Here is a 24,285-nt window from a genome sequence, read left to right on the forward strand (position 1 = left end):
ATCGATGGTCCTCAAGCCAATCAATCTATACATCTAACCAAGTTGGGTACTCTAGGCGTACATGCTCCAGCTTGAAAGGAGCTGGAAAAGAATATAAAAGGGACTAATTGTATGTAAGAGGTTGTAGTAAAAAGTACACAAATTATTCTTACATTTTCCTATTTTTCCTTTCATAAAGTCTTATGAGTATTCTCATAATATAATAAAAAGGTGTGTTTGAGCACAAGGACCACAACCCTTGTCTGTTACCATTCTTCTCTGTTTTTCTTTTATTTCTCCATTTTAAAGCTCTAATGGTTTGTCTTTCAAGGTCCGCCACATGTTTAAGTGAACCAAGTACATAGATAAGATCAATTGATTTCATCATTGAACTTGTAATAATAACACATTATCTAAACGCAAATTATAATATATTTATTATTTACTAATCTAATTTAATATTTATCTATAAGTTAGCAACCCACACAAGTTGTTTTAACCCTTCTTGGAGCGCATGTTTTCACTTAAACTCTCCCAAAAGCAAGTAAGTGAGGAAAAGATGAAGATAAATTCTTTTAAGTATTGAAAAATAGTAGATAGTAGTAGCCTAATTTTGTTATTTCTATGTTTCTTTTTCTGTGTAAGGACATTTATGTCCATTCACCTATGTAAGAGCATTTTTGTCCATTCACCTTTTTTATTATTATATATATATCTGCCAAGCTCTTAATTAGAGACTTGACAATTCTACAATTCTTCTTGGTATCAGAGCCATTAGAATTCCTCTTTTGGTTCTCCTTCGATCTCCTTCATCTTTTTTTATCACATGTTGCGATAACTCTCTGCGCTGTGTTTCATGCCCTGTATTGTTCATCGTTAGTCTATTGGCTAGATTGTTGGGTCCCTTTTTTATCTGCAATAGCAGCACTGCAGCCTGTGGAGGCGTGCAACAGCACCTAGGGTGCTTTTAGAGACCTACGACAATGAGGCAACCTCTTTGGAAGGTCTACAGGACTTGTGACAGCAATTATAGTGCTGTGTGTGATCAATGACAGCAACTACGACTTCCTGGCTTTGATTCTTGACAGTTAGAACGCAGACGAACCAGCCATAACCACCGTCTTCTCCGGTCGGCGATCGTTCAGGATTTTTTATCGGTTCGGATATTATCGGATATCCGATATTTTTTTCGGATTCGAATTCGGATATAGCACTACGACTTCCTGGCTTTGATTCTCGACAGTTAGAACGCAGACGAACCAGCCATAACCACTGTCTTCTCCGGTGGGCGATCGTTCAGGATTTTTTATCGGTTCGGATATTATCGGATATTCGATATTTTTTTCGGATTCGAATTCGGATATAGAACTATCCAATCGGATAGCTATCCGTTGACAGCCCTAGGTGACCCTCCTTATTTTCGACTGTACGAGATCTCCCTTCAATCCACAAGTTACGTCATTTCTTGTTTAGTATAAACCATGACATCTATTCACGAGATAAATGACTCCCACACTGCTCTTGGGGGAAATTCTTCTGCACAACGGATTACTACTGCTCTGTTAGATAGTCGTAACTTTCAGTCCTGGTCTCGGTCTGTGCAACTTTATTTGGGTAGTAGAGGTAAATCCGGTTGGTTATTGGGCACCATCCCTAAGCCACCCCCCACTGATCCTAAATTTGAACAATGGGAAATCGATAACTGTACCATTCTTGGATGGTTATTTAACTCTATGGAACAGCGCATCTATACCATGTGCATGTACCATGAGACTCTCTTCTTTGTGGTCAACCCTCACTCAGACATATGCGCATGCTACGAATGACTCGAGGATTTATGAACTATATCGGGATATTGCTCAAGCTACCCAAGGCACTCAGAGTGTGGCAGATTACTTTGGTTTCCTTCAGTCCCGTTGGGAGGAGCTCTCGCACTATGAGTCTATGGCTGAGTTGTCTGCAGAAGCAGCTGGGTATGTGGTTAAGCGGATTGATCGACATCAGACATATCAATTCTTCATGGGTCTACGTCCTGAGTTTGAAGTACTTCGGACACAGATTCTTAACACCACTCCTTTACCATCTTTATTTGAGACATTTGCGACCATTGATAGTGATGAGCGTCGTCGCCGTGTAGCTTCTTCTCAGACTCAAGTCCCTAGGATTATCTCTGCCCCAGCTATAGATCAGATGGCTCTAGCAGCCAATTCAGGGTTCTCTGATTCTTGTACTCAAGGACATGACAGTCGAGCCCGTGGAGGCCGTGGACGTGGTAAAGGGAGTGGCCTTACTTGCAGCCATTGTGGGAAGGTTGGACATGAGAAGATCTGTTGCTTTCAGCTTTATCCCCACCTTTTGAGATCTTCTGTGGGACAGCCTTCTCCTCGTGCTGCTACTGTAGAGTCTGCATCAGTTTCTCAAGCTACTCTTGGCACTATCGATTTGCAACATTTCCAAACTCAGATTGCAGCCATTGTACGGGATCAGATCCAGGCTCACACTTCTTCATCCTCGACTGTTGCGTCGGTTATTACACCTCAAGGTACATCCTCTGCACTTCATGCTACTCAGTCTGGCTCTGCTCCACTGACATGGGTAATTGATTCTGGCGCCTCTGATCATATGACTGGTAAGTCTAGTCATTTTACATCCTCTATTTTCCCTACTACTCATAGGGAGGTTCGTCTTGCTGATGGGTCCCTCACACCTATCCACAGCATGGGTACTATCTCATTATTGCCTAATTTTTCTCTTGATTCCGTGCTTCATGTCCCTCACCTATCTCTTAACCTTTTATCTGTGAATAGCATTACTAAATCTTTAAATTGTTCCGTAATATTTTTTCCTACTCTATATTTTTCAGGACCTGACTTCGAGGAGGATTTTTGCAAAGGGTATGAGAAGGATGGGTCGTACATATTTGGATCTCAATCGATTGCGGCTCCAGCTTCTGTGCTTCCATCGTCTGGGAGCCACATTTTTTCATCTCAGTCTTTAGATTTATGGCATGCTCGCTTAGGACATGCCAATTTTCAGCACTTGTAGTGGGCACAAATTTCAGTGTTCTGTGTGTGAACTCTCTAAACACACTCGTACCTCGTATGCATCAGTTTAATGCAATATTTGATTTAGTTCATTCTGATGTTTGGGGGCCTTCCCCTGTTACTGCATTTAATAGTCATAGATACTATGTTACATTTATAAATGATTATTCTCGTTGCACTTGGGTTTATTTGATGCGTTCTCATTCTGAGGTGCTTCCTATTTTTGTTAATTTTCTTAAGATAATTCAAACTCAGTACAACATCACTGTTAAATCTCTCAGGTCAGATAATGGGGGGGAATATATTTTGGATGGGATTCGTTCCCATCTTCATGAGAATGGTATGCTCCATCAGTTGACATGTCCATACACTCCTGAGCAGAATGGGGTGGCAGAACGTAAAAATCGTCATCTCATGAATATAGTCAGGTGTCTTCTTCGAGGCATGCATGTTCCTAAGGCATATTGGAATATGGCAGTTCTAACTGCGGCTTTTCTTATTAACCGTGTTCCGAATCGCACCTTAGGAGGATAGGTACCTCTTCATGTTCTTCAACCCGACCGCACTCTCTTCCCCATTACTCCTAGAGTCTTTGGGTGCACATGCTTTGTTCAAGATAGGACTCCCACTCGTACTAAATTAGATGATAAAGCCATTCGGTGCGTCTTCTTGAGTTATTCCACTATGTCCAAGGGGTATCGGTGTTATGATCCGGTTTCTCACCGTGTCATACATTCTCTTGATGCTACATTCTTTGAAAATATTCCATATTTTCGTACTACTTCTACTTTGCAGGAACCTTTTTCTTCGCAGGACCCATCACCTATAGTGCTACCCTCTCCGATCTTTCCTTCACCTCCGTCGGAGTTTCAGGTCTACACTCGTCGCCCTCGTCCATCTCCACCTTTGCCAACCTTCTCCTTGGACTCAGGTATATCATCTCCTACTCTTACACCTATACCTGCTCCTATTCCTTTTGTTTCTGACTCTCACTTACCTATTGCTCTTCGCAAAGGTAAACGAGGGTGTGTTACTGATCATCCCATTGTCCAGTTTGTCTCCTATCAGGGTCTTTCTCCTTCTTATCAGGCCTACCTTACTCTTATTGATTCTATTCGAGTTCCTCGGTCTGTATCAGAGGCTTTGCAAGATCCTCAGTGGACTAGAGCTATGACTGTTGAGATGGATGCTTTGCAGAAAAATAATACCTGGGAACTTGTTACCCTTCCATCTGGGGAGTGAACTGTTGGTTGTAAATGGGTCTTTACGGTGATATACCTCGCAGATGGCACTGTTGATCGGTATAAGGCGTGACTACTTGCTAAGGGGTTTACGCAGACTCCAGGGAAGGATTCTAGTGCCACATTTGCTCCTGTTGCCAAACTTTCCACTGTTCGTCTTCTTATCTCTTTAGCTGCTTGTCACTCATGGCCTCTTCATCAACTCGATGTGAAGAACACTTTCTTGAACGGTGATTTGACTGAAGTTATATATATGGACCCTCCTCCTGGGTTTCGTCTTCAGGGGGAATATTATGGGAAGGTATGCCGTTTTCTCAAGTCTCTGTATGGTCTGAAACAGTCCCCGCGAGCTTGGTTTCAGCGTTTTTCAGAATTTATTTTGTCTATGGAGTTTACCAGATGCCACTCAGATCATACTTATTTTGTTCATCGAGGATTGGATGGTCGATGTACCATTGTTCTACTATATGTAGATGATATTATCTTGACAAGAGATGATGCCCAGTGGATTGACAGGGTGAAGATGATATTGGGTCGTGTTTTTGAGGTTAAGGACTTGGGTCCTCTCAAGTACTTCTTGGGGATAGAAGTAGCTTGCTCTCGACGAGGTATTTCACTATCTCAGTGCAAATACACATTGGACCTTCTTCAGGATACTGGTATGCTTGGTTGTCGTCCTGCCTCTTCTCCTATGGATCAGAATCATCGACTTCATATCAAATCTGGTGATCTATTATCTGATCCGACTTCTTATCAGAGATTTGTTGGTCGTCTGATTTATTTGACTAATACTAGACCGGATTTGACCTTTGCGGTTAGTGTAGTCAGTCAGTTTATGCATGCTCTGTGTACATCTCACCTTGAGACCGTTCATCGTATTCTTCGCTACTTAAAGTCACGTCCTGGCCTTGGGCTTTTCTACTCATCCACTGCTCAACCACATTTGTCATGTTTCACTGATGCTGATTATGCGGGCTCTCTTACAGATAGGAGATCTACCTCTAGTTTCTGTACATTCCATGGAGGTAACCTTATCTCATGGAAAAGTATGAAACAGAGTGTGGTCTCTCGTTCTTCTGCTGAAACTGAGTATCGTGCTATGGCTCTTGGGACATGTGAGCTTCTCTGGCTTCGGTCTTTACTAACAGAATTGGGATTTCCTCTTTCTGGTTCTTCCTCGTTGTTCTGCGACAAAAAGTCCGCTATCATGCTTGCTTTTGACTCAGTTCTTCATGAACGAACTAAGCATATAGAGGTTGATGTTCACTTTCTCAGGGAGAAAGTTCGATCTAGTGCCCTTCAGACAGTCTTTGTATCTTCTTCAGATCAACTCGCCGACATGTTTACAAAGTCTGTTGGTCCTTCTATCTCTAACTTTCATCTTATCAAGCTAGGTTTAGTTGATATATTTGTTCCAGCTTGAGGGGGAGTATTGGAAAATAGTAGATAGTAGTAGCTTAATTTTGTTATTTCTATGTTTCTTTTTCTGTGTAAGGGCATTTATGTCCATTCACCTATGTAAGGGCATTTTTGTCCATTCACCTTAATTTATTATTATATATATCTGCCAAGCTCTTAATTAGAGACTTGACAATTCTACAATTCTACAATTCTTCTTTAAGCACTTCTCATTTATTTTACATTTTCTGAGCATGAATAGAGAAATTGTTTGAAATATTATACATGAATGTTGCATTGCCAAGTCATAAATATACACATTTAGCTAAAATTTGTGCGTGTATTTTTACATCATGATAAATGTAATTAAACTCCATTATTATACTCTACAATTTAAACAGTTTGTTCACAAGACAAACAAGAAAAGTGTTGAGAGTTTCAAAACTAACTAGAAATAAGATAACGTCTATAATGTAGAAGTACCGATATTGAACATTGTATCATGTTTATACCAGTACTCTTAGCATAAACATCTGCGTATAATTAGGAGACTCCCATTTTGGAAAAATAAAAAATAAAAAATAGAATGATTAAGAATTCAAATTATTTCTTGATAGTTCTCCTACACCAATTATTATATTAGTTTGTCTCATTTTTCTTAAAACTCAATCAGTGTTACCTATCTGAATGATTCAAATTTTCAAATCCATATTTTGCATAAATAACTTAGTAGTCAATCCGATATACAAAGTAGAGAAACCATTAGCCAATGATCTCTGCGAAATAATATTAGTCTAAAAACCAACTTACTGTTTTATGGCAATATTCCGCTGTATTCACGATGTAACAAATCACCCTCTCATCCCTGTCAGATGTCTGCTAGGTGTTGTTGGATATATAGAGATGAGAAATGCAGAAAAATCAGTGGACTGATTGGAAGAATATATTACTCCTAGCTTCATTACATGCAAAGGAAAAAAAATTATTATTTTGAAGACCTTGATTTGTCCATCTGTACCAGTGGCAGTAGCAACAATCCCCACTCCACCTTTAGGCAATCTTGCAAAAAGTTTTGTAGCATATGCTTTGAGAATTCTTTGAAACACCTAAATGATGGAAATGAGTATAAGTGTCATTCTGTGGTGACCATATAAAACATTTTTAACAGGAGAGAAGCAAAAGAGCAGGATAACCATAAAATATAGGGAAAATTACTTAAAGGACCCTGGTGGAGGGATTTCTTTCTAATAGTCCCTAAGTTTAGGGCTTTTCTTAATAGTCCATTGAGTAAAACTTTTCTTTCTAATCAGTTCCTAAACCTCACTCTTCACATTTGTCACGATTGAAACACTGAATGTGCCAAGTTTTTAGTCAAACTTTCCTAGTATTTTAGTTGGAAAAAATGGAAATGGGTTTTACCAGTGTCGGGTTCGCCAATTTTTATTGTCGAGTTCCACAATTTTAAAAATTGTCATGTTCAACAATAAAAAATGTAGAACTCAACAATAAAAGTGGTGAGCTCGCCAATAATAAGATGTGAGCTCGACGATAAAAATGTTGAGCTTGACAATAAATAAAAAGTGGTGAGCTCAACAATAATGAAGGACCATTAAGAAATAAATTTTTTACTAAATGGACTATCAAGCTAGCGTCCGAAATTCAAGGACAAAGCATAAAAAATCAGATTGCCGTTTTGTTTCAAGCTGGAATTAGTTGATGTTTATTCTCCAGCTTGAGGGGGAGTGTTAGTATCTAAGTATAATTGTGTATGAGGGCATTATGGTTATTTCATCTTTTAAATGTAATCTAAAAGAAATAGAGGGGAAACATGACTAATCGATCCCCTCTCTTGCTCTTTCTCTCCTAACTTATTTTCTTCTCTTTTCTTCCTTTCTTTCTATACAATGAAAAGAATTTACGACTACTGATAACAGGGAAATTTTCCGGGAACCTCATACTATTCCATGGTTTTAAAGATAGAAATAAACAACAAAGTTCATATTTACTGGATCTTAAGTTGTCACGAGACCTATATAGATACAAGGACAAAAAGAAATAAAAACATGACACCTAACCTGACCTATGAACAATAAAATCCCAAATCCTGTATTTATTTTTTTTTTTTTTGATAATCCAAAAATAATAAAAAATTATTAAGGGAGGACAAGATGTCCTCAAAAGGAAAAATACATAGCTAAATCCTCTTGTCAATTACAAAGTCCCTAAAAGGACAATCCTCGAACGAGAAACCTCTAAACTCCCTATTTTGTTTGCATCAATGGTACATAAAACCTAAAATACCAAAAATGGTTTCCTAAAAAGTCTGCTCCTTTCCGTCAAATATCCTCATGGTTCTTTCCTTCCAAAGACCCCAACGGATGGAAAGGGGGGCAAGTTCCACAAAAATCTTTCTCTACCAACCATTGCCAAGCCTTTAACTTTGAAAAACACTAAGAACCGATCTAGGGAAGCACTAATGCACATGAAGCGGGACAGAACATAAAACCATGCAGAATAGGAAAAGTCACAATGAAGAATCAAATGATCCATGATTCCCTGTTGGCTTTACACATGAAACAAAAGTCCACAAAGATAACTCCCCTACCCCAAAGATTTTTACCAGTGAGAAATTTTATCATCATGATCAAATTCAATGTTCAATAAAAGAAAAACTATTTTAAAGGCATAATGTCAAACCATGCCACCAACAAACATGATTAGTCTTAGAGCGTGAGCTTTTAGAATGTACCTTGAATAAATTAAATAATGCCTCACTCTTTGTCAAAGCACTACATCGCTTTAAACTTCTCCTTATTATCAAAAACACCTATATAACAGATAGACAATGAGTATAAGCAACAAATGAGGGAGAAAAACGTTGAAACTTACTAAAATGGTAATCTAATAACATTTGGAGGACCATACAACACTCTCAAGATCTATGCCTCAAAATAGGTATTAAAATTTCAATTTTGATGTCTATTTTGGTTAACCATGAAATATAAATATTTCTCTGAAATTTCGATTAATTTGGAAATAAACTCAATTTTCAAGGAAATGATGGAAATCCATAGTATATAAACATATATTTTAAATTATAGGAAATGATAAAAACAAACATGAAAATATACTAAGCCATCAAACTACAATAAACAACTATTTGGGTTTTGAAAATGAAAGATCAAAAATTCCAATTGTGTTAACACTAGTATTTGACATCCCAATAACTATGTTAATGTTATAACATGTAAACAAACAAATTATCAAGCACCACATTGAGGCATTATTGTATATTTATTTTCGAAGTATTTAAAAATATAGATCCCATTAATTAGAACATGTGCATTTATGAGCTTGCTAATATGCTTAGAATACATTTTAAAAAAAAAAGATCTATGTGTAGGAGAATCAGGAAATCTGATCTCATAGAATCAGGAAAATCGGATATTCTTCTTGATTATTTTTGAACACTCTTGACTTTCTAGAATATTCCTGTAATCTTCTACAATAAGATAGTTGGTTTATTATTCTAGATTATTTTTGAATTTCTAGATTATTCTTGTAATAGGATAGTTGGTCTATAAATACTACTATTGGGGCATTTGTAATGATCATCCAAGAATTCTCAATAAATTCAGTTTTTCTACATGGTATCAGAGCACTAGGTTCTGATCTAGGGATTACCTATGGCGGGCCAAAATCCGTGGAAGACGGCTTTAACTGGTGCGACCAGCAAGGACTCAGCGGTATCAGGTGAAAGCACCGCAAGTTCGAACCTGAACTCCTCCATCTCATTCAATGGTTCGGAGGGGTCCACAAATTCGTTCCAATTGAATATCCATCGTCTAAATGGAAAAAACTACACGGAATGGTCGCAAATCGTTCGTTTGATTTTGGAAGGCAAAGGGAAGCTTGGATATCTGACAGGAGAAGTGACAAAACCTGCAAATGTAGATTCGACTCTCAAGACCTGGAAATCAGAAAATTCTTTAATTATTGCGTGGTTGGTGAACTCAATGGAACCCGCAATTGGCAAGCCCTTCATGTTCCTGTCGACAGCCAAAGATGTTTGGGAAGCAGTCAGGGATACGTATTCCGATCTAGAAAATTCTTCGCAGATTTTTGGTTTAAAATCCAAACTTTGGCACGCGAAACAGGGTGACCGAGATGTAACCTCCTACTACAACGAGTTGATGACATTATGGCAGGAGTTAGACCTCTGTTATGATGATGTCTGGGAATGCACGAATAATAGTGTCCGGTTCATGAAACGACAGGAGAATGATCGTGTATTTATGTTCTTTGTAGGACTTAACAAAGAGTTAGACGAGGTGCAGGGCCGAATTTTAGGGAAAACTCCTCTACCAACAATTCGTGAGGCCTTCTCAGATGTTCGGAGAGAAGAAGCACGGCAGAGTGTGATGCTTAACAACAAATCGGTTCCTAGTACTACTAACTCGAATGTAGAAAGTTTTGCCCATATAACTCAAGGTTTTCAGGAGGAGGTGAAGAAGGATGGTAAGCGTTTTGAACAGTCGTGGTGTGATCACTGCAAACCTCCGTGGCACACATGAGAAACCTGCTGGAAAATTCATGACAAGCCTCAAAACTGGAAGAAGAAGTCTGGTGGAGAGGGGCGTGCACTTCAGGCTAGTATCTCGGATCAAGAGTAGCAGTCTTCTTCAAGTTCGTTTCCTTTCACCAAGGAGCAGATAGACCAACTGTACAAGTTTCTCGAGTCTCAGAAAAATCCTTCTTATTCTTTGGCTCAAAAAGGTAATTACCTGAAAACAACTCTCATTGGTGTCAACCCTGATCGCACCTAGATCATCGATTCAGGTGTAACCGATCATATGACAGGGTTGTCAAATCTTTTTTCTTCGTATACTCCTTGTGCAGGTAATCAAAAAATTAAGATTGCAGATGGCTCTCTTTCAGCCATTGCAGGAAAAGGTTTTATTATAATATCTCCATCACTCTCTTCACGATGTTCTTCACGTTCCCAAACTTTCTTGTAATCTTTTGTCTGTTAGTAAGCTAACCCGTGATCTAAACTGTCAAACTAATTTTTTCCCAACTCATTGTGTGTTCCAGGATTTGACCTTGGGGAGGATGATTAGCAGTGCTAAACAGAGTGGAAGACTCTACTTCCTTGATGATGGATCTGAATCGAGGCGACAATCTCAACAAATAAGTTCCTGCTTTGAATCTATTTCTGTTTCCAATAATAATATTATGTTATGGCATTTAAGATTAGATCATCTAAATTTCAAATATTTAAAACATTTATTTCCTAAGTTGTTTGGCAATAAAGATCCATTTATGTTTCATTGTGAAATATGTGAATTTGCAAAACACCACCGTACATCTTTTCCTTCACAACCATATAAACCATCAAAACCTTTCACTATTATTCATAGTGATGTTTGGGGTCCTAATAAGATAAGTACACCTTCTAACAAGAGATGGTTCATCACATTTATAGATGATCATACTCGACTCTGCTGGGTGTAAGAAAAATCAGAGGCCGAATGCGTTTTTAAAAATTTTTACAATATAGTGCAAACTCAATTTCAAACTAACATACAAGTTTTCATGAGTGATAATGGGAGAGAGTCTTTTAACATGACCTTAGGAAATTTTCTTCTTGAAAGAGGAATAATTCATCATAGTTCTTGCATCGATACACCCCAACAGAATGGTGTTGCAGAAAGAAAAAATAAACATCTGTTGGAGGTGGCTCGCGCGTTACTTTTTGCAAGTAAAGTTCCCAAGTATCTGTGGGGAGAGGCTGTTTTAACTGTTGCGTACTTAATAAACAGAATGCCCTCCAAAGTTTTACAATTTCGAACTCCTTTACAAGTTTTCACAAATTATTTTCCAACTGCTAGACTTTCTGCTGATTTACCTCTAAAAATATTTGGTTGAACGGTTTTTGTTCAATAACATCGAAAAATTGGAAAACTTGAGCCCCGAGCTATAAAATGTGTCTTCATTCTCCCCAACTCAGAAAGGCTATAAATGTTTTGACCCGATATCGAAAAAATGTTTTGTCACAATGGATATTACATTTTTTGAAAAGCAACCATATTTTAAGGATATTTATCTTCAGGGGAGATTTTTAAGGAAGATTCATTTAACTCGGGCAATGTTTTTCTCTCAGATGATGTGTTTCTCAGAGGCATTGCCAGCTAGGAAGACCATTGTGGGTTGTAAATGGGTCTTCACTGTGAAGTACAACTCTGATGGTTCAGTGGAAAGATACAAGGCTAGGTTAGTGACAAAGGGATTCACCCAGACATATGGCATTGATTATTCAGAGACTTTTGCTCATGTTGCAAAATTAAACACGGTGAGAGTACTTTTGTCTATTGCTGCTAATCTGGACTAGCCCTTGCAACAACTAGATGTGAAGAATGCCTTCTCAATGGTGACTTGGAGGAAGAAGTGTACATGGATAGTCCGCCGGGCTTTGATGAGAAGTTTGGCTCAAGAGTATGCAAACTAAAAAAGTCCCTGTATGGTCTCAAACAGTCTCCAAGGGCTTGATTTGAGAAATTCACACAGTTTATCAGAAAACAAGGATATTCTCAGAAAACAAGGATATTCTCAAGAACAAGCTGATCATACCTTGTTTTTCAAGTTCTCTCATGAAGGAAAGATTGTTGTGCTAATAGTTTATGTTGATGATATTATTCTCACAGGTGATGATGTGATCGAAATAGAGAGACTGAAGAAGAACCTTGCATTAGAATTCGAGATCAAGGATTTGGGAGCGCTAAGATATTTCCTTGGCATGAAAGTTGCTCGTTCAAGGAAAGGAATCGTTGTCTCTCAGCGAAAGTATATTCTTGATCTTTTGAAGGAAACCGGGTTGAATGGTTGCAAACCGGCTGAGACTCCCATGGATCCCAATGTAAAGCTTTGAGAAGAGGGAAGCGTTCCTGTTGATACTGGTAGATACTAGAGATTGGTTGGAAAACTAATCTATTTATCTCATACTCAACCGGATATTGCCTTCTCTGTTAGTGTTGTTAGTCAATTTATGTACGCACCTTATGAAGAATACCTCGAGACGGTCTACCAAATTTTGAGATATTTAAAGTCTACTCCTAGAAAATGTTTGTTTTTCAAAAAACAAATCAAAGGAGTGTTGAGTATTTACTAATGCAGATTAGGCAGGTTCGGTGAATGACAGGAGATCTACTTCAGGGTATTGCACTTTTGTGTGGGGAAACTTGGTTACCTGGCGAAGCAAGAAGCAAAATGTTGTTGCCAGAAGTAGCGCAGAGGCTAAGTTTAGAGCAATGGCTCAAGAGATCTGTGAGGTATTGTGGATATACAGAATCCTTGAAGAACTCAAGATGACTGTAGAACTTCCTCTGAAGCTGTACTGCGACAACAAGGCTGCAATAAGTATTGCTCACAATCCTGTCCAGCATGATAGAACGAAGCACATTGAGATTGATCGACATTTCATTAAGGAAAAAATTGAAGCTGGAACTGTTTGCTTGCTGTTTATGCCTTCTAGTCAGTAAACAGCCGACATCTTGACTAAGGGGCTTGCTAGACCTAACTTTGAACATCTGATAAGCAAGTTAGGCATGATTGACATCTATGCACCAACTTGAGGGGGAGTGTAGGAGAATCAGGAAATCTGATCTCATAGAATCAGGAAAATAGGATATTTTTCTTGATTATTCTTGATCACTCTTGACTTTCTAGAATATTCCTGTAATCTTCTACAATAGGATATTTGGTTTATTATTCTAGATTATTCTTGTAATAGGATAGTTGGTCTATAAATACCACTATTGGGGCATTTGTAATGATCATCCAAGAATTCTCAATAAATTCAGTTTTTCTACACTATGTAGATATCTAACCAATCATAATTCATTTCACCAATGAAGAATTATGATTTTACCTATCGTAATTTTATAAATTTTACCAATAATTACAGAATATTTTTACAAGAATAATATTTCAATAGAATTTTATTGTACATTGAAGTATTTCTACTGAAACTTGAATTTTATAACTGAAATGCTAAAATTCCGGTCGAAACTTACTGGTTCATCAGAATACTCGTAAAATGAATTTCCATTGTAATATATAAAAAAGAACACATTGGTTCAATTTTGTACCGAGCCTTATGAAAATAGAAATATTTCGTCAAATTTCACAGAAATGAAAAAATCTAATGATAGGCCCCAAAAACTATAATTTATAGCTCCCACTCACCTATTATAATTGATTAACACGGTACAAAAGATGCTTTTATCTTTTAACAGAAAGGAAGTTCAAGAAGTGTCACTTAACTAAGTGGTAAGACTTATGGAGATTGTTCCCAGGTCCTAATTTCAAACCCCTTGAACCCATACTTCTTATGCTAACTATTAACAATTAACAATATTCTTGTACTAACCAAGCATTTACCAATAAAAATAAAAATAAAACATGAAATGAAGTTCAGTCAAAGCTGGAAATGAACTAACAAAGAGTTGAGAATTATGATAAAACAAATAGCCAAAAAGTAACAACCTAGTGCAAACAAGTTATATAAAACAAAGTTTCTCTAAAACCAAAGTTATAAGTTCTTTCAGATTGCTGTAAATGATGTATAAAATAGAAATAACCGTTTGAATTAATGGAATGGCAGAATAAATACAGGGAAAATATATAAAAATTATGAAATAGTTCTTTTTTTAAAGAATAAAACGATCATTCTTCAGAAATTAAAGAAAATAATCCCTATATGACACATTTAAGCTTCTAGAGTACATAAAAAAATTATGTGAGTATAAAACTAAATGCAGCTTTCAGGCAAGCCACGGATATTGGCAGAAGAGCAAGCTTCTCATCATTATAAAGGTAGCTGATAATTAGGATCAGTAAGACTATTATTATTATTATTATTATTATTATTATTAGGCAAATTTCATGAATAAAGCAGAGGACCATTGGCAGAGCTACAAAAATATTGCCTTTCTTATCTCCCATTTGTTCATCAAAAGTAGAATGACACAAAAGAAGAAAACAAACTAAACTTTAAGAAATTTTTACCAAGCTCAAACAGAGAACTTGACAGAAGGGCAGGGAGGAAGACAGAAGCACAGAACGAGAAAAGAGAGAAGAATAAAAAGAAGTTAGGTGATTTCTCAACCAAATTCAGACTTCTTCTTTTCTTTATATTTTTCTTCTCCCCGACCCCTTTCTTTCTTTTTTCTATTATGTTGACGAGCTTATTGCAACCTTAGACTTTGACATCATGTGCTGCCAATTATTGGTGAGTAGATCAATTCAGCAACAAATTCATGAAAAAACAAATCTCACATCAGAAAAAAGTTGTCTTCAAAATCTGCAACTTGAAGATGCCGACTACTTAGTAGTTGAAGTCTATGGATGTTGATGCCATATACCAAGGTTCATTCCCATTGTTACCAAGTACTTATCTCATTAAAAAAAAATTCTTATGTCACGGGGATGTTAGCATTCTTCACCAAATTCACTTTCAAATAATACCCTTGTCCATTTTGTCTTTTAGTGAAAAAAAACAAGGGTATGTTGGTCTTTTGCATAATAAATGCTAGTTTACATAAACAGTCTCCTGACTTGAGTATCCTTCCCACATTAAATAGAACGAACACAATATAAAGAAAAGAGTGCAGAAACAGAACCAACGAAAAAGACTACTCAATTGAATCACCTGCATACTGCTCGATAAAATATTCGTCTGACTTCCCTCCTCAGTATCCCAAGTTTCTTCCTGTTGTGGGATATTGGTTAAATGATGCATTAATGTATACAAAAAGTAGAAATAAGAGATAATGTTCAGATCCAAAAAGATACCTGAACAAGTTTCTCAAGGTTCTCCATTAGAGTTTTCTCCTCTAGTTCTACATACACTGTCAGATGAGGCTCAAAGCAAGATGAAATAATCCCACGGAAGTTGAACTGTCAAATCAATGAGCACAGCTACTCTTAATGACATATCATTTAGTAGCTTAAAATGACCAAATTAATAGATGAAATCTAAGGTACCACACAAGTAGACCAAAAGGACAATATACCCACAACAACGTAATAGCACGCAAGTACAGGTCAGGCCCATCCTCAGATAGCTTTCACATAGGAGAGCTAGAGATGTACTAGAGTGTCCACAAACAATGGATCCAGATCTCGTGCTTGTGGCCTAAGTGTACCATATAACATAGGTAATTGTCCATAGCGAAACACTTTCCTTACTAACATAGTAAGATTTTTAGCCTTACCAAGGGTCATCTTGCTCAAATGGATTACCACATCAGCAATCCAACACCACAGCCCTCTTAATTTCATTGAAAAACTAAGATCCCAAAAAAATATTCTTTTGAGCTTGATCCAAGGTTTTGAAAATGGATGGCTGCTACTGAACTTCCACATAACTCCCAAACTTAAAATTAAAATTCAATGGTGAAAAATAACTTTTTTCAGATTTGTTGTTTCAAAGTTCATAGAATTTTATCCTTCACAACCCTGAAGCATTGGATCATGTTTTTGGATGCCACAAGGTGGTTCCAAGGACCCTTAGTAAGGGTGAAATCCTTACTAACTTAGTAAGGTCAATCAGACTCTTGTCCATATGGTCCATCAAACTAGAACCTTGAGGTCATTTAAAAAAAATTAATGTGTGAGTTCAAACATTAGAAAACAGACCCCAGCTCCAGGTACTGATAAATCTTTATGCCCGTCCATTTCCTGCCATTAAAAGATGCAACAAGATGTATAAAATATTAAAAATATATTTAATGACCTAACAAAACAACATTTTGTCAAATGTTCGGAACAATTTTTAATACATACTTCAGTGCTACTTTCATGATTTGAAGCAAGCTTTTTTTCATACTTCTTTCGAATATCAGATACAGTCTGACTATTACTCTCCCCTTTATGCATTTCTTTGATGTCACTCTCAGTTTCTTTATTCCATGTTCCTCCACTGAATTTCTCAGCCAATTCCTCCTCAAACTCGAGAGTCCTTTGCAGTGCCTGCAAATGGTGGCCATCAAACACAACGAAAGTAGTAGATGGCATGTTAGTGGGCTTCAACAGTCAAAAAGCTTTCATTTGGAATGTTTGAGATGTCTAAATGTTTCTTGAGGTGGAATATCGTGAGCTTCACTTACAAGAAGAAAAGTCAAAAAAAGAAAGAAAATGATAAATAAATATATCTAATGCATATATAATAATAAAGAAACTGAGTAATGCTCGAATGAATACATAGTAATAGCGAAATGGACATTCAGATAAAATGTACGCTCTAATTAAGATTATCCAACTCCAATCTTAATTAAATCGTAACTCTTGATCAAAGTGTCTGCTTCACTACTACTATACATGCATTTCGAGTATTTCGTGAAGATCTTTTGGGTATTTCGTGAAGATCAAAATGAGTTGAGTGAGCACACAATTAGATAGATTTTAATGAAATACTCGAAAAGCATATAATAATTGAGAAACGAACACTCTTATCAAAATTTACATTCTTATTAAGATTGGAGTTGGAATCTTAATCAAAGTGTAACTTTTGATCTGAGTGTCCTTTCCGCTATTATTACATATAAATTTGGGGTATCTCGTGGTGATCAATCTAGTGGTGAGCTCAACACTTTAACAAGTGTTATCCTAAATGACGCCTTCTGCACATCAACATTCGTTGTTAAAGTTGTCATCATTGTCGGACTTGCAACTGTTGCTGCAACCAAAAGATCATCACTGCCATCATCAACCAATGCAGGTGTAGCAATTCTTGTTGACATTCTATAACCACCACTATACAAGTATAGTGGCAACTCGAATAACCACCACTATACAAGTATCGTTGCCTGAATATTTCTCTGTTATTTAAAGATTTTGACCTTAGGGTTCCACCTAAACCTTAACTCTCCCATCAGACACGAAGTTGTAGACAACCTCTACTCAAGTGGGTAAAACATGTAACTCATATTCATGAGGAACATGATTCTCAACTATGTTTGCTAACTCAGTCGTTATGGTTAAGGACCCCTTCATCTTTGCTGATTTTTTCTTGTTTAATGAATCCTCAACTTTGTAAGGGAAAAAAAATCATAAAGAACATAATCATTTTCTCCGACTATACATTAGTATAAAAGAAAAATTATTTTTCTTATTATAAATCAATCCTGCTGGAAGCGGCCTATATCAAACTTTGGCTTATCAAGATGGTAAGATGAAAGGATTTAATCATAAAATAAAGAAAATGAGATTCACTCGCCACTGGAATATACTTTTGAGATTGTCCAAACGCAAAACAATTACCAGCAATAATGTCCCAACATCTGGCTTGTCCTTGAGATTATCAAGGATGTCCACGAGTTGTGTCCTGAAAATATAGAAGCAAACAATTCAGTGTAAAATTCTGGTGGAAAATTTAGGTAAACCTACATGTTAGGAACCAATTATTAAATCCTCCTTGACATGGATTATCACGATACGATGAGTGGCCATTCAAAAAAAATAGTAAAAATCTTTTTAATCTCATTAAGATATTATCCTTAATCTATAAAAGCATCCATGTTAGCTTTTTTTTTATAGGTTAAAGATTTTATAAATGAGAAAATAATGAGGGAGATCGAGATGACCAGTGATGCAGGACCGTGAATGTTACCCTAGGATGATAAATCTGAGATCAAACTAAATTAGCATAAGCAATAAAAGTATAAATCATGAGCTCATACATTCATGGATATGCAAGAGAATCCAAGCGATAATCAAAACAGTCCTAAAGTTTGTCAAAATCCCACAGTAATAACTATTCAAGTACTAACAATAGGTTCCAATGGAAGACAAGTTTTCTACTAAACTAGAGTTTCAATTAGATGTTCAAAATCGATTTCTAGGCTCAATTTCAATGCAAAAAAATCCAAATAAGTAGTGCCGATTTGTTGGGCAGCAAGTTAACAAGGTTTGGAGATGTTGTAGGCTAAAAAAACGGAAGGTGATTAGATTTTTGGGTAATTTGGAACAATGCGGTTCGAGTAAGGAAGGATTAGGTTGGGTTTTTATGAGTACAAGGGTTACATTTCAAAGGATGAAGGAATATCGATGGGGTTTAGGGTTATAGAATGAATTGGCTAGGGTTTATGGATGTTTTAGATGTTTAAAACAGAAATTTAAGAAAGAAAATGAGAAAGAAGATGTTAAGAAAATAGTAAATACCAACCTTGATAGAAAAATTCATAGAGAAAACAAATGTTACCTTCGACCCACTCCAAAATGGCTTTACACCACACTATTAATGGGAATATCATAGCTCCAATCTCAATTTTATTCATCGTTGAAGAAAATTACAGCAATAAACAAGTATTTATAATGTTCTCTAAACCGTAAATCTAATTTCAACCATCCAACTAATATAATGAGATCCAATGGTTGTAAATAAAACTTAAACAACTTAAATAAAAGAAACCAAAAATAGCATCTATGTCCCAATCCCGTAACTTTATTGCCCTTGAATTTTCAGCCTATGATAACTCTTTAAAATATCATTATAAAGTTACCAAGTTGACCCTAAACACCTATACTAACATCATAGGCTAATAAAACATGAAAATACACCAAATACTCTTACTAAACACTAAAATAGACTCTCTTCGACATAGACTTAATAAAAACATGAAATATGATGACCCAATGAAAAGGATTCATGAAATGGTGCTCGTCCATAAATGTCATATCCTCACTCCGTCCATCCACGACTCCTCTGGATATCATTTACTCCTCTGGAACACTCTGAATGGTATGCTCGTAATGTCCTCATCAACCAACCCACTAGAAGATCCCCAATGAAGGAAAACTACTACGTAGAGACTAAATTACAAAACCACTCCCACCTAACCAGAAAATCTTCAAAAAAACCCTTAAATTCCTCAAAGACTTTACCCCATAAAACAACAAACCCAAAATCGAATAAACCAACTCATGAATTGATTGCTCCTTCTCCGTCAAATACACAGGCGTCCCTTTCCTTCCAAAGACCCCAACCAATTGCAAATGGGAAAAGGTTCCATAAAATTCTTTTGGAAGCTGAAAATGAGAAGCCCCAAGCAACAAAGAATGGAACAAAGGCCGAACAAATAAAGGAAAACAACCAACCAATCCAAACAAGGATATAAAACAAGACCAAATCTTCTGAGCAATGAATAAGAATATGAATCCACCAACTCCCCATTCACGTTGCGCACATGACAAAAGTTTGATGAATGATATCCTCTACTAATGATCTGTTCCAAAGTAGCTATTTTTCCAAACTCTGTTGAGCAATGAATAAGAATATGAATCCGTCGACTAGCAATTCTCATTGCACATGTGACAAAAGTTTGGTGAAAGATATCCTCTAATAATAAAGAATGAAACCTTCATATTCCAGATGGTCGCCGCTGAAAATTAAGGCAAGGAAGACTGTATAAACGAACGGAAAAAAGACCACACAGGATGCTTACATTCCCTTTTTAGAAGTGTTTGCCAATAATTTGCATTACTTGTGAAGTTTCCTAGCAGTAATAAATATAATGGACGCCTTGAATTTAAAGTGGCTTTAATTGTTTGAATTACATGCAAACAATTTAATCATCAAAACAATCCGACAACTCAGATTATCTAAGAAATAAACAAATTTGAATTTGGAGACAAACCTTGTTAACCTACAAAACTGGATACAGAGCAAATATGCAACATGCCATGACGGGGGGAAAATTTTCCAGATCTCCTCATTTGTTCGCAGACGGCGCTTGATCCATGCATATCTCCGCTCGGTTTTGTCTAATTTTGCGAGTTCTAATACAGTACAAGGAGATCAATAAATATCAAGCCAATAAGAGAAAATGATATGCACACTTAACAACAATTGATAAACTAAGATGTGGAAAGAAACATTTATCACACAAACCAGCTCCTTCGAAAATCTGTTGATACGAAGTAAGTTCTCTGCTGCAAAAGTTTTTTACCAACTCTTCCCTCACAGATGGCTCCAAAGCATCAACAACTAGGCAAGCATCAGATAACTGCTGCAATAAATGAGTTTCCTCGGTCTCTTTTCCAGTACCTAAGCTGCCAAAACAAGATTCATTTATAGTAAAAGACATTTTTCTCACTAAGAACTCCTACAACACGATAAGAACAAACAGTGGTATATAAGCAAAAGGATTTTCTTTCGTTTTTTTTTTTTTTTTGCTAAGCAAGATATACCTTTAGGCAGTATAATTGAAGTGCCTATTGAGAAACTGCTCACATATGTGATTCTGTGTAGCATGATGAATCCTAGAAGTAGTTTAAATCAGGGGTCTAAATGATAAATGAGTCAGAAAATTGTCATGATGCCGGCACAAAAGAAAGACCATATGGTGTGTCAATCACGAATTTCTTCTTACTTCACAACAATATGTGATAGATTTGCTTCTCGTTTTTTTGGATAGGTTAAGTGTGTAATTGATCAAATGGTTAGGAACATCCAATTCACTTCGGTAAATTTTGGCATAAGAGAACTCCCAGCAATTTTTATAAAAACCATTGAGCAACCATCCCAACCCAGAGCTTCATCTCCTTCCATACCTCTAATGGCTTCCAATACCTCCTTTACCTTGAAGGGTCTCTCCAACTTCAGCCAACCCTTTGGACTTGTGCCAATACCATGGCTGTTAAAAGCGGGGCCTAAGAGGCGAAGCGGCCGCTTAGACTACTTAGGCGCCCAACGCTTTAAGGGGTTTCTTAGAATATATGTTATTTTAAAAGGTACACACCTGACGGCTGATCCTCCTCTCTCTTTGTTTGCTATGGTAATTATCATCCTGCTCCATTGACCAAAGACTCAAGAATAGACCCTCAAGATATGTTTCCTTCAAGAAATGCCATTAATGATCTCAATTTCTCCCACAACCTTAGTGTTATTTGAGACTTTTGAATTAGCACCCACTTCAAATGGCTTTGAAGTAGTAGAGAGGTGTCTCGAACACTATTTCTCGAGAAATCTCTTTTCACTCTGGGGCAAATGCTTTTGTTACAACTTCATAATTTTAGGACGTATTTCAACAATCTCTTTCCCAAAATCCTTTTTCCAAGTCTTATGGAAAGGATCTTTAAGTCCATTTTTTTCTATATCATGACTCCCAACCCCCCCCCCCCCCCACCCCCACCCACACGCACACAAAAGTCAATTTTGAAGTATTTACCATAAAAAAAATGAATATATATATATCAAATACCAGTTTAAATTTATAAAGTTTGTATGGATAGAAACTAAGCTATCATGATGTATAAATCGCATATAAAAATGACTCATCCAAGATTATTGAATGAGAAACCTTAAAAAAAAATAGAAATGCATATCATAACTTTCATCATCATTATATACCTTATCCTAGCTAAATCAAACAAATAGATAACAGAAAAAATATATTAACTACATCATTAGCACGATATGTATGGAATGAAATACACGAGCAGTGGATATGGGAAAATAGTAGTGCGTCAAATTTCTCATTAAAATACCTTGAGAAATCTGAAAATACATGAGACTTGAGTATTTGTTTGATGTTCTTGAACTTCTCTCTGAGTTCAGTAATCTTCGGAACATCCCTATAGGCTTCAAAATGACTGCATAATTGATTTACAGCCTAGAAAGAATAAATTTTGATCAATATTCAGTAACCATAAGAACCACACATGATACACATATTTTCCAACAATGTGACATTAGTTTCAAAAAAACCTTAAATTAAAACAGAGAAAGTCAGAGAACTGAGAATAGTTCAGGCCATAATGAATACAAAAATAAAAAAAAAGGCAAAGAAGATTGTGAAGATTTAAACAATTCCCTCTTCTCAACGGACATACTAATGGGTATACCATTCCTCAGAAAAGTAGCATGCCACATGTTTGACATAGATGTGGAATGAAAACCTAATAAATGATCTTTAGTATTTATGTATTTTTCTTGTTCACTCCCTTTACCATTGCTTTTTTCCAATTACTTTTCTTTTTTTGATAAATACCAAAAAAAAAAAAAAAACTTCCTACACCACGGAACTGTGCTAAAATCAAAAGAAAATATAATATATTACACAATAATATGGAAAACGTAATCAAACACCAAGTCAGCTCAAAGAAGTTTCTTATATGATATGGCTAATTTGGTTCAGCAGTGGGGTAACATGAACAATCTAACAAGGACACAAAACAAGTGTCTTGTGTTTGACACTTGTGAAGTAGAGCTAAAATATCCAACAAGTCAACAGCCTGTACAATAATTCAATGATTAAAAAAATTTAACAAAAGAAACAGTTGTGAGTGCTGTAAAGTCAAAAGTAACTATCAAATTCTAAAAAGATAAAATATAACTTGAAAGATTCTCTCCCAATATCCCCAATTTATAGACAGACTACTTGCATTTTTCCTTGATCTTTCTTGATCATTATGATCATCGCATCTTATCCCAAATAATATGGTGGCAAACATGAACCATACTTCATTATTCAATTCTATGTAGATTTATATCTTCGGTTACGGCATGTTTCTTCAGATTTTTTTCTTGTTACTTCAATCCACAACATTTTCAACTTTCTTATTGCCTTGTTAGAGTCCTCAACTTGCATCAAAGTGCTCCTTTTCATTGGTACAATTATAAATCTTCCATCTCAATTTCCATTCGATTAGTTTATCTCTTTTTGACTATCCTAGTCCCACAGCCCATCCTTCTCAACATAATCATCTCTACAATGCACATTAAGTGAAAGTGCTGTTTCGTAGAATAGCTGTCACATAATACTTCAGAGGTGCATCTATACTTTAGCTACCCAGCACTAATCATTTCCTAACTAGTCTCTCCACCTTTATGGATAATTGAAATTTAAAAAAAAAAAATACTGAACTGCTAATGTTAATGTGTTAATAATATAGTGCCATTAAACAAGGTATGTGCCACTAAAGTGGCCTTCTTTGTTTCAGTTGCAACTCGAGTCATCCTTATGATCATTATATGATTTTCTTATAGAAAATAAATAACTTAAAAAGTTTTTTTTTCTTCGGTTTTTTCTTCAGAGAGCAGGGGGTGGGGGAAGCTAACAAAAGAAGCCTTGGACTTCAAATTTAAAACAAATATAAGTTGTTTATGTTTATACAAAAACTGTAGCTTTGATAGTCCCTAATAGTGACACATAAGTCGTACGTTTACATTCTAATAACCATTAAAATACCTCCAACTGTGCTGCTGCCTCTTTATATTGCCTTTTTGAAGCCATTACTTGAAGTTGCTCAACAGCCGATACTGCCATTGTAAACAAAAAGGTATTACAAGTAACACAAATTTGTACACAAGAATAGCTTTAGTTAAATTGTATCATCGCTGAAATGCCAAAAGCATGTTCTATTCATATTCATATTAGAACCATGAGAAATGAGAACGTGTAAAATGATCCCAAATCTTTAATCACTACTGGCTTAAATCTACATGACCAACAGAACAAATGCACCCACCCCCAAGCCCACTTTCCACACCCACGTGCATTAAGTCACACTACACTCAACAAGATCATCCAAATATATCAAAATGGCCATTGTAATTGTTC

General features: G+C 36.3%; 1 protein-coding gene across 2 annotated transcripts in view; it reads right to left on the minus strand.

Annotated features, from left to right (window-relative positions):
• Positions 1–24,285, minus strand: part of HIT1 (Membrane trafficking VPS53 family protein) — a 50,579-nt gene that overhangs the window by 21,335 nt on the left and 4,959 nt on the right. Inside the window, exons 6-17 of one of the 2 annotated variants that reach the window (XM_086420326.1) lie at positions 23,914–23,984; positions 22,211–22,335; positions 20,613–20,773; positions 20,359–20,500; positions 17,984–18,047; positions 16,508–16,693; positions 16,361–16,402; positions 15,515–15,619; positions 15,372–15,431; positions 8,412–8,489; positions 6,661–6,768; positions 6,473–6,538 (exon numbers count right to left, since the gene is read on the minus strand). In XM_086420326.1, coding sequence (XP_086276452.1) covers positions 6,473–6,538; positions 6,661–6,768; positions 8,412–8,489; positions 15,372–15,431; positions 15,515–15,619; positions 16,361–16,402; positions 16,508–16,693; positions 17,984–18,047; positions 20,359–20,500; positions 20,613–20,773; positions 22,211–22,335; positions 23,914–23,984 — 1,208 coding nt within the window. The remainder of the gene's footprint in view (positions 1–6,472; positions 6,539–6,660; positions 6,769–8,411; positions 8,490–15,371; positions 15,432–15,514; positions 15,620–16,360; positions 16,403–16,507; positions 16,694–17,983; positions 18,048–20,358; positions 20,501–20,612; positions 20,774–22,210; positions 22,336–23,913; positions 23,985–24,285) is intronic. The other variant, XM_086420327.1, reaches the window with a different exon arrangement.

Source organism: Akebia trifoliata, chromosome 13 (genome assembly GCF_017979445.1).
Source record: "Akebia trifoliata isolate Shusen 1 chromosome 13, ASM1797944v1, whole genome shotgun sequence".
Lineage (NCBI taxonomy): Eukaryota > Viridiplantae > Streptophyta > Magnoliopsida > Ranunculales > Lardizabalaceae > Akebia > Akebia trifoliata.